This window comes from Trachemys scripta, chromosome 18, assembly GCF_013100865.1.
Source record: "Trachemys scripta elegans isolate TJP31775 chromosome 18, CAS_Tse_1.0, whole genome shotgun sequence".
NCBI lineage: Eukaryota > Metazoa > Chordata > Testudines > Emydidae > Trachemys > Trachemys scripta.
In genome coordinates this window covers 18883752-18895323 of record NC_048315.1, presented here as the reverse complement: position 1 = coordinate 18895323, position 11572 = coordinate 18883752, and the positions used below count along the sequence as shown (strand labels likewise).

The 11572-nt window shown below is 42.9% G+C and overlaps 1 protein-coding gene across 1 annotated transcript; it reads left to right on the top strand.

The window, feature by feature from the left end:
* The first annotated feature begins 10 nt into the window (after positions 1-10).
* On the top strand, positions 11-2863 carry ALKBH4 (alkB homolog 4, lysine demethylase). Its single transcript, XM_034752184.1, has 3 exons — positions 11-141; positions 1292-1489; positions 2114-2863. The coding sequence occupies exons 1-3, from the start codon at positions 34-36 to the stop codon at positions 2786-2788; spliced, it is 981 nt and encodes a 326-aa protein (XP_034608075.1). The 5' UTR covers positions 11-33; the 3' UTR covers positions 2789-2863.
* Positions 2864-11572: the final 8709 nt, after the last annotated feature.

Below are 11572 nucleotides of genomic sequence, written 5' to 3'. Positions count from 1 at the left end.
GCGGGGGGGCCGGGCGGGGCCTCTCCCCGCGGGATGGAGGCGCGGGGAGGCGGCGGGGGCGCGGGGCCCGCCTGCGGCTGCAAGGGGATCCGCTCCTGCCTGCTCTGCGAGGGGCCCGCGCCGGCCGCTCCGCCCCCGCAGGTAGCCGGGGGAGGGGCCGGGAGGGGGCAGGGGGGGGAGGGTGGAGGGGGGCAAGGAGGCAGGGGATGGGGCAGACTGGGGGGAGGGGACAATGGTGGGTTGGGGTAAGGGCAGAATGGGGGGGGTACGTGGGTGGGAGGGGTTTAGGGGCGGGGCGGACAGGCCCAGGGATTGCCTTCTTTCAGCCTCTTGGAGCCCCCCCAATACCTCTTGCCCCCTTGCTGCCCCCGGAGCGACAGAGGGGGCTGTGTCTGCCTCTCCCTACCTGGAAGGGTTTTGCATCCTCCCCCCCTCCTTCCTTCGAGAGGGGGGATCTGTAAAATCAGCTGATTCCCTTCCACTGCCCTCCCCCACTCCTGCCAGGTGGAGGAAACCCCACAAGGGCAGCCCCTGCCCTTGGCATTGCCAGGGCATGGTACTGGAGATAGCTTCAGGCAACACCCAGGCCTGCGGAGCATGAGCATGACATTGATCTCTACCTGATTAGGAGTGATGCTAACGAGCTTCAGAGGGCATCCCCTCTAGCCAGGGCGTGCGGCACTGTCAAGCCTGATCTGGATCACTTCCTGTTTAGGCCTGTGTCAAATGCATCAAAAGACTTGTTAGTTATACAATTGGAGCACCCCAGTTGGCCAACCCACACCCAGTCCAGAGTCAGTTACTCACATTTCACCTAGAGGTAGAAGAGACACACAAAATCGTTATTGGGGCAGCCCTGGGGCTAGTGCACCAGACAGTGGATCCATTTTTAAAGCATAGGATTTTGTTACTCTAACCAGCAGCATTGGTAGAGGTGCCTTTGGTTTTGCAGGGAGTCCAGCAGTCTTTGCAACCAACTTCACTGGGGCAATCTGGAGCACTGAGGGATGGGAGAGGGGCAATAATCCCTCACCTATACACTGTTTTAAGAATGCACAGTTTATTTTTCCTCCAGTGGTGGCTTGTACTATAGATGTCACTGTTCAAGAAAGACAGCGTCTATTAACCTGCATTGCAAAGATGCAACTATAAAAGGAGGGAGACATTTCCATGAAGACAAGCAGTATAACGGTTTAACTCTACAGCAGTCTTATGCATAGCTTACCTGTTGCAATGCTATACCAACAGATATCATGGCAGTGTCTTATCTTGTCCTTTTTTATTTCTGCAGGAAAAGGGTAACTTCACTTATTGTCCAACAGCAGGTTTAGCAGTAGGAAATGAATGCTCAGAGTTTGCTGGCTGGGCATTTCCATTTCCAGGCATGTTCTTGCTGGAGGAGTTTATAAACCAAGATGAGGAATCTGAGATGGTTCGGCTGATGGATCAAGATGACTGGAAACTATCACAGTCTGGCCGAAGGAAGCAGGTCTGATTCCAGAAATATGCTTATTTCTAACTCCCTCTGGGGAAGGAGATTATTTCTTCAGTTAAAAATCATGCTTTAGGTTTAATGTTTTCATTAAATTGATTCTTTTTGAAATAACAAAACCATAATTGTATTTGAAATTAGCCAGGATGGGCAATGGTGGTGTCCCTAAGCCTCTGTTTGCCAGAAGCTGGGAATGGGTGACAGAAGATGGATCACTTGATGATTACCTGTTCTGTTCATTCCCTCAGGGGCACCTGGCATTGGCCACTGTTGGAAGACAGGATACTGGGCTAGATGGACCTTTGGTTTGACCCAATGTGGCCATTCTTATGTTCTCTTAAGAGTGCATTTGTGATAGTTATGAATTACACTTGATAGTGCACATTCAAATACAACCTCATATCACGTCAGTGTCCATAGACAGGAAAACTGAATACGAGATTATACGACTTTCATGGGGTCATATTATCAGAACATGACTTGCACCAGCAAGTCACTGGTAAAGATGGGAATAGAACCCAAGAGACCCAGGGCTCCTTGGTTTGTCCAGAGGATAGTGCCTCCCTAGAAAACCAGGCCCCAGATTTTTATTTAACATCATCTGGTTTTCCTTTTCAACAGGACTATGGGCCCAAAGTGAACTTTAAGAAAAAGAAGCTGAAAGCTGGTGGTTTCATTGGCTTGCCCAGTTTTAGCCAGGAGATTGTGCAGCGAATGAAGGCTCATTCTGCGCTAGAGGATTTCTTTCCTGTTGAGCAGTGTAACCTGGACTATCTACCTGAAAGAGGTTCTGCCATTGACCCACACTTTGATGACTGGTGGCTTTGGGGGGGACGACTGGTTAGCTTAAACTTGCTCTCAAAAACTGTGCTGTCCATGTCTTGTGATTCAGAGGACAGTCTTCAGTTATTTGCCACTCACAGTCAAGGAAGCGGGGAATCAAATCACTCTGCCTCACCTCAAGTTTCTCAGACCCATAAACCAAACAACCTTACTCCCACATCAGCATGTGAAAATGTAGACAGTTGGGATATGGACCACTCATCTTCCCCAAGACTTATTCCATACAAAGAAGTTACTGTAGACATTCTCTTACCTAGGAGATCCCTGATTGTGCTGTCTGGAGATGCACGCTATAAGTGGAAACATGCAATTTACCGCAAGCACATTGAGCATCGCCGGATCTGCGTCACCTTCAGGGAGCTGTCTGCAGAATTCACTTGGGGAGGAAAGCAGGAAAAACTGGGTAAAGAGCTCCTTGAAATAGCCCTGACATTTCAAGGAAAACCAGTGTGAACATGAGAGGGAGAACATCGGTATTATGAGTTGTATGAATATTTGAAAATTAAAGTTCAGAATTTTTGCAATTTATCACTGTCTTATTTGGAGATTATTTAAGGGCCATTATCAGACCAAATTATGCAAAATACAAAAGGTAATCTCACGGAAATGTTACAACATTGCAGCAGATTGAAGGTGGTTGGTTGTTTTTAAAGTAAGCCTTCTCTGGCAGTATCCCAACCCAAAACATTGTAGTGTTAGCTGCTGGATGAGAATCAGAAACTGGCTATTGTACTTTTGTCCTTACTGGAATGAAATGCAAGGCAGTAAACAAACCACTTTAAAATCATCACTTGAAGCTAAGGTGTAAATCAGGACGGAAACTTGGTTCGTAAGTGACTTTCAATTTGACAGTCTGTATAGTCTAAACATTATTGTAAATTGATCTGGGTTTATTTTGATGTTTCAAATTACGGCAAGCAGAAAAGGGTCTTGTTCTTTAAGCTTTTTGGATCATCTTTCTGCCTTGACTTTTCTTTAAGGCTCTATTTTAAGAATGCAGGTGCTCTGCCTAAACTAATTAGTGAATGAAAAATAAATGTCCCTTCCTATGGGACAGAATGTTTCACACTATCATTCTAGGAACCAGTCACTAACCTTCTGGTTCAAATTCAGTCCAAGCAATGGAGCAGATTCCAAACTTTACTGGTCAAGGTTCAGTTCTGAGACACTGCTTTTAGAGCTGCGCTGTTCCTTAGGGACATAACTATCTTCTTGTTTGCATCAGCTAGTTCCTTTAAAGGCCAGCTCTCCAGGGGAGGAGCATAAGTATCTACCCATAGATAATACTATACACAGAGAACTAATTAAAGTAATTTTCCCTTTACTGAAAATATTAACTGTGATTGTGAGAATTAATCATATATATATATATATATATATATATATATATATATATATATATAGTGTATGACCTACATCTTCTGGGATTTCAGGGCAACAGCAACATTTGCAGTGGGCTGTTTTCAAAGACAACTCAGACATCTTCAGTATCTGAACTCTGTTTAAGTAGCTTGTGTTCTTTTCTGAGCATCTGTAATCTCTGAATCCTGCCATTAATTCACAGTAATAAAAGTATGTTTTTAAGAATAACCAAAGAGGCAGACTACAGCATGAGTCCTTTCCTGTAATTTCCAACAGAAAGCCTCAGGTTTGTGTCACTCCATGTAGGAGATTTGAGAAGTCAGCTGTGGCAGAAGCTAGTTTCTTCATGTTGTAAGTCTTAGGCTTCAGCCACTTGTATTAAAAAAAAAAAAAAAAAATCTACTCACTACAAACAATTGACACAAATAGAAAAAGCATTGAGTTATCTGATATTTTAATCACATTGAGTTTTACATACACAAACACGGGTCTGTTCATAGTTGCAGACAAAATGAACCAGTTTCAGTTTAGTCAAATATTTAAATGCAAATACACAAATAGCAACATATTACATCGATTAGCAAGTATTAAATGTACATTGTGTCACACCCGTGACTCCCGCATAAGCTTCGAAAGCATGAGCTGCTATTCAGATTTGCTGACAGCAAAGCATTTGCTTCACACAGTTAAAGCATTCCCTCTCGCTGCAGGAAACAACATACTGTGATTACAGGGAAGATCTGTCACAGCAGGACAATTCTTTGTGCCCGATACTAGTGTAAAAATGCAACGTGCATGAGACTTGTTCACTACAGCCACGTTATTTATTTAAAAAAAAAACGCCACCTCTCCCATAGGCTATAACCTTTTTGGTCCAATCAGAAAGCAGGATTGTGTGTGTAACTTGTGCTCTTAAGCTAAAGGTCCCCTCAACTTTTTCTGGGAAATGTACCAATTCATTCTAACCTCTCCTGTACTGCTAGCACCTACTTCTCAGTTGCATAGCGTGCTCCATCACAAGATGAGTCTTGGGGTGCTCCCAACTCCATCTCAATTCAGTGCATGTCCCATTGACTGGAAGGAAGGTAGTGGCAGAATCCTGGAGCGCTGTACAACGGTTCAGTAAGTTAGGAAGCCTAGAGTACCATAGTTGTATATGTAACAATACTTTGGATCCATGGTCCTAAATCATCCTGTTTGCTGTTAGCATTTAGCCTCTGCAGTAATATGCTCTTAGCTTACTAAGCGACAGTAGACAGAATATTTAAATTAGTGTTTGGTCCTTATATTTCAGTCATTAACCATTCTTCCTTTAACTTACGCTCTGTGCTCTCACTCCACTGCTAAAATACTACATATGCCCGTTGTTTTAATCTCAAGGTATGATACCAAATGGTTTCATGGAGAACCTAACTCCATAACAAGAAAATAAATTGTAATGCATCTTTTGGCTCACATTTTGCCATGTGTTTATTGGCTGTGTTTTCAGCCCTGTACAATCTAAATGAAGACAGTCCCTGCCCTGAGGAAAACAGACTAGAGAGACTCCGAATGAACTAATGTTGTTATATTCTGAACTATAAACTAAAGGGTTTTATACTATGTATTTTAGAGAGGCTGAAGTTTAATCTGGTCACTGTTTGCTTCTTGCTGCATCTTAGTGCATACTTTTCCTAGGTACACACTGACATGGGCACCTGTTTAAGGAGCTCCTGAATGCAATATCTGTAATCCTGGCATTTCATGCTGCTATGGCATCAGTAACACACATGGTGGCTCTGTTTTGATTTGTGAAAAGCATATGCACGTTCTCTCCTGAAAAGGCAGAATGGCAGCATTGTAAAGACATTAATAGTTGTTTCGGATGATCAGATATTGTGGAGATCTGTGGAAAGAGGTTTTTAATCTGTAACTAGTAGCCGCTAAGAAGAGTTTTGGTCTTCTTTGCTAATGCAGTTAATGTAATACATTTAAACTATTAAAGTTCAATGCAACAGTACCTCCTATCAGAGCAGTATATTTTCTTAACCTAGGTTAGTGCTTGTAAACATATTCCAAGAACAGGATCCTTCTCAAAAATCAAATTTATCAAGTTGACGTGCATCCTGTACATTTTAGAAAGGGGGAGCCTACCACGTTTGGTCAAATTAATTAAATTAAGTCAACATCCTAATGTACTATTATATTTTCTTTGTCCATACAGGACACTGGATAACTCAGTCTAGCCTTCAAAAATAAACAGCATGACAGTGTAAAGGCCACTATACGTTAGAAAATGTTTATCCAGTTTCACATAGGAGGGGTTTTTATTAGTCACACATCTAGATACAGTCTAGGATCTATATGTATTCCATAAAATACTCCATGCATAGATAAAGCAAGACTGGAACAGGAACTAGCCCCACAGACTTCAAAAGTTTTCTCCTGGCACTTAAATTAGTCAACATTTTGTTCTCGATATCAGTTGTCAGAATCAAAGCAAAGGTGAGCTTTGAACGGTATGTACAGATATTAATGTAGATGTTTGCTATATTCAGATGGTTATCAAATGATTTCGAGTATTAACTTTGAAGTGGACACAAAGGAGAGTGATGGTGAGAAGTTAATTAGAAAATAAATGGCCTGGCCTGATTGTGCTGGCACTTGGGGGACAGAACTGGTTTCTTTGTTTCTCTGGCTGAAAGGAATGGGAGGGGAGGGGCTTGTGGCCGTGGTACAAAGCTTGGAGGATAGGGAAGGTATGAAATAGGGAATGTTGAGGGCATGAGAATTTAAAATCCAGGAAGTAGGAGAGAGGGGGAGACAGGAGGATGGATGTCCTGAAATACAAAACAAAAATATTGGACAAGGAGCTTAGGCTCCAGTCCTGCAATTTACATTGCATGGAAGACTATTGTGCTTTCATGGAGCCCTAGTGACATCAATATGGCTCCACACGGACACAGCATCCATCTGCGTGTTGTAAATTGAAGGATCAGAGCCTAAGGATACACTGCTAAAGTCACAAAGTCAAGCATATTAACTCTGTGGTGGTGTGCATTCTACCTTCCCACATCTTACTACCACGTATTGTAAAATGCATGCCATACCTTAATTCATCCATGGTGTTTAAGACATCTTAATCATAGGAACATAGGAATTACTAAACTGGATCAGACTTGAGGTCCATCTGTATCTTGTCTCTGACAGAACCTCCACCAGATGCTTCAGAGGAAGATGCCAGAACCCCATAGTAAGCAGATGTGGTCTGCCCCCATGCAAGTCTCATCCAAATCCCCAAGAATCAGATTGGCGCCATCTTGCATCTGGAGTTTTTATCCCTTCCAAAACTCTGTATCTTGATTGTGATTTTAAGTGAGCAGCCTTAGGCCCCAACCCTTCCAGTACTACAGACGAGTTCAGCGAGCGTACTCATGTGCTTAAAGATATTCAAATGTTTGCAAGATCAAAACCGTGATGCTGCATTACTGTTGTCTGGTGCCTTTCCTTTCCTGACAAATAATTTGTATTTGTCTTATTATTATTGTGATGCAGTCTAAAGAGGAAGGTGGCCGTTTACACTAACATGGTCACCGCTGTTGCAAAATTGTAATAAATCTTGTACAAAGTGTGCCTTGTACGGTATCATTTAAAAAAGTCATAATTTGCTGAAACTCATTGTCCTGTTTGAATGCATCATCATTGTATATGAAGTTATGAAATGTTGATATATATATTTGTAACTCAAACATGTGTGAGCTTGAGAAACACCCACAGATTAGCTCTTCAGAATGACAAAAACTGTAAACAAGGGTAAAGACACCTCAGACGGCACGTATGCAGAAAGGGACAAGCAAAGATTTGAAATTCATAGGAGGAACTGAGGGCAAAGCACTTATGCCATGGAACTGCTCGACCCCTTGAGACAGCCAGGATTTTACCAGCAAAACCAAAGGGTCAAGATACAAAAGGAGAGAACAAAGGCTCCAGGCCACCTCTTTCCTACCCCATCTCTGGATGGTGAATTCTGACCAGGGAAGTTTTAAACAAAAGGACTGAGGTCCCAAAGCTATTTGGGCAACCCAGAGAGACTTATAAGAAACTAGCAAATTTAACATCCCTGCTAACATTTTGGACTACATTCTCTGATCCAACAGTAATATGTCTTAACCTTTTAATAACGCATTTCTTTTCTTAGTTAATAAATCTTTAGTTAGTTTACTAAGGATTGGCTACAGAGTTGTTTCTCATATAAGGTCCTGAGCATCCATTGACCTGGGTAGAACCTAATGTGTGGTGTTTTTTTCGTTTTAATAACCTTACATCACAGAAGTCCGGTTTGTCCGGGCGGTAATAAGGGGATTGTTTGTGGCTCCCTTGTAAAATTAGTATAATGATCCAGGAGCATATTTTATTACTGTCTTGGTAAAATCTAATGGTAGAATATACCACCAGTTTCGGGGGTCTGCCCTATTTTCTGACAATCTGTTCTGAGTTTGGCATTTTTAGCCGTGACCCACTCCAGGCACAATGACAATTATTTAAGTCATTTAAGTGTTATGGATGTTATTTGTCCCTTCACATAACACGAGAACCAGGGGTCACCTGATGAAATTAATAGGCAGCAGGTTTAAAAACAAACAAAAGGAAGTAGTTCTTCAAACAATACACAGTTAACCCATGGAACTCATTGCCAGGGGATGTTGTGAAGGCCAAAAGTATAACTGGGTTAAAAAAAAAAATTATCTAAAAAAAAGTTAGATAAATTCACGGAGAATAGATCCATCAATGGCTGTTAGCAGAGATGGTCAGGGATGCAACCCCATGCTCTGGATGTCCCTAAGCATCTGATTGCAAGAAGCTGGGAATGGATGACAGGGGATGGATCACTCAATAATTGTCCGGTTCTATTAATTCCCTCTGAAGCATCTGCCACCAGCCTCTCTCGTAAGACAGGATACTGAGCTAGGTCTGACCCCGTGTTGTCATTCTTACCTTAATTTGGCTTTGAAGACCATACCTATTTCAGTACCGAAGGGGAGAGAATTCTCACCTTTATGGCTGTCACTGTTTGGGCTGGAAACAGTTTTCTTGCAGTTTACACTGTAATTTGCATCAGAGGCACTCTGAAATCATGGGCTTTTTGCTTTTCTGCACCTGCACTTTTCATCTTTTTCTTGCAGCAAAATCCTCCACTGACACATTTACAGTCCTAGCACCAGCTGATGTCCCTGTCTGGGCCCTCCGCTAGCAGGGAGAATTTAAGTGATGTTGAAGAGGGAGCGTGTTTCAATAGGCTCTACTAAAATCTTAGCAGATGCACCATGAGCATATTCAGATGTGATTTTTTCCTTAATCAGTTTTTCAATGTCTCATCTCTTTCCTCCTCAAAACAAAGGCACACATCCTCGGAGGATTTATGTCCCAGCCAAGTTTCAGACTCCAGCCATTTTTTTTTTGTAGCCGTGTTCAAAAATAGTTTGGTTAGAAACCCCACATGTGCACAATACAGTACATTGGGCCATTTTTGAAAATTAAAAACACAATTTTGCTTTTTACCCTGCTTTCAGTAAGACAGTAAGTGGATTTTGCGAATCTTTCCAAAAAGTCCCCATCAGAGAGAGCCAAAGCACATCTTATCGTATATTAACCTGCTTAGCGATCCTAACTGTGTCAGGTACTTGCAAAGAAACAACTGAGGGGATGAAAACCAAGTCCACTGTACCTTTAAGAGCTTTTCCCTATTATGACCCCCAAATCTTTGGTCTGGACTACTGTTCTGTCATACATAAGCCAGCTTTGGCCTTAGACTTATTATTTCGTATTATCTACAGTAAACTTCATTTCCCTAAGAAAGATCTAGATTCTTGAAATCTACTTGCATTGTTTCCCCCTCCTATCTGGGGGCAGCAACGACTTAAATGTGCATGTTGAAGTCATTGTGGATAGTTCTCTGAAAACACCCATTCAATGTGCAGCCGCAGTCAAAAAAGCGGACAGAATGTTGGGAATCATTAGGAAAGGGAGAGATAAGACAACAGAAAATATATTGCCTCTACATAAATCTATGGTACGCCCACACCTTGATATGGTCGCCCCATCTCAAAAAAGATGTATTGGAACAGGAAAAGGTTCAGAAAAGGGCAACAAAAATGATTAGGGGTATGAAACGTCTTCCACATGAGGAGAGATTTAAAAGATTGGGACTGTTCAGTTTGGAAAAGAGACGATGAAGGGGGGATATGATTGAGGTCTATAAAATAATGACTAGTGTGGAGAAAGTGAATAAGCAAGTGTTAGTTACTCCTCCTTGTAACGCAAGAACTAGGGGTCACCAAATTAAGTTAATAGGCAGGAGGCTTAAAAACAAACAAAAAGTATTTCTTCACACAATGCACACTCAACTTGTGGAACTCTTTGCCAGAGAATGTTGTGAATGCCAAGTATATACCAGCGTTCAAAAAAAACTAGAAAAATTCATGGAGGATAGGTTCATCAATGGCTATGAGCCAGGATGGGCAGGGATGGTGTCCCTGGCCTCTGTTTGCCAGAAGCTAGGAATGGGAAAAATGGGATGGATTACTTGATCACCTGTTCTGCTCATTCCCTCTGAAGCACCTGGCATTGGCCACTGTCGAAAGACAGGATACTGGGCTAGATGGAACTCTGGTCTGACCCAGTATGGCCATTCTCACGTTCTTACCCCAACACACTGCTTTCTACACTGACTTCCCAAAGAAGACAGTCCAGTTCAAAAAGTCACAGTCCTGATTTTCAAAGTTCTACACAGAACTGGTCCCAAACCCCTGAGACCACATATCTCCCTGTGTGATAAGGACCTCCCAACCACTGTTTTCATGGGGAAGTGATACTGTCGACCAATAGGTGTAGGTTTGTAACTATGGGAGACAGGGTCTGGACTAAAAATATGGAACTCACTTCCACAAGAAGTCAGAACAGCCACTAACCTCAATGTATTCAGAGCCAAGTATAAAACCCATCTCTTCCCCTAGACTTTCCCACAATAGGGCCCTTATTCTCAAATTCATTCTTTTCAGAAATGCTCTAAGCCTGATACCTGGTGGCAGTGAAAGAGAAGACAAGACAAGACAAGAGATCATTGTCACCTTTTTAAGTAATAAGAGGTGCCTCGACACTATGAAGAGGAGGGGCCTTATAAGTACATAGATAGGTAGCTTCCTTCCCTCAGCAGGGGAGACAGACCTGAGAAGAGCAGCAGCTGGGTGGGAAGGCTCATCAGGGATAGCTTGGGCCAGGGCCTCCATGGTTCCCTGCTAAAAGGGAGCCAAGGAAGGAACTGCCTGAGAAGACTCAGAAGAAGACCAGGTGAAGAGCAGTCATCAGGGATCTGCAGCGAAACCACTGGTGGCTCCCTGCAGCAAAGAATCAGGAGCAGAGTCCATGAGGGGCTCAGTAGAAGACTGCAGGAAGAAGCCAGGGAGAAAGCCTGAACAGAGCTAGATATAAGCAGAATGTGGCCCTGGGAATCATGAAGCAAGCAGTTGGGAGTTGAAGACAAACTGCTGCTCTACAGTATAGGGAGGTCCCAGGGGTGAAATCTGGAATAGAGGGACTAGAGGCAGTGGGGGGAAACGTAAGACAACAACTGGTAAACTGAGACAACTGAGAATGTAATGGAAGGAAACAGAAAAGGCACTTACAAGCTTCACTACTGGAAATCCTGTTCGTGCGAAGACAAGCAGCAGCTGCTGGAATTTTTGGCATAGTGACTCAGACACGCCCAGCTGGCCAAGATAGGGCTCAACTCCATGAAGCCTTAGCAAAAGTCTAATTAAAACAAGCTCATACTGCTTCAGACATTGCTTGGGAAACGGCTGAGTTTCACCATGCTGCCAAACACCCTTTTTTGGATCA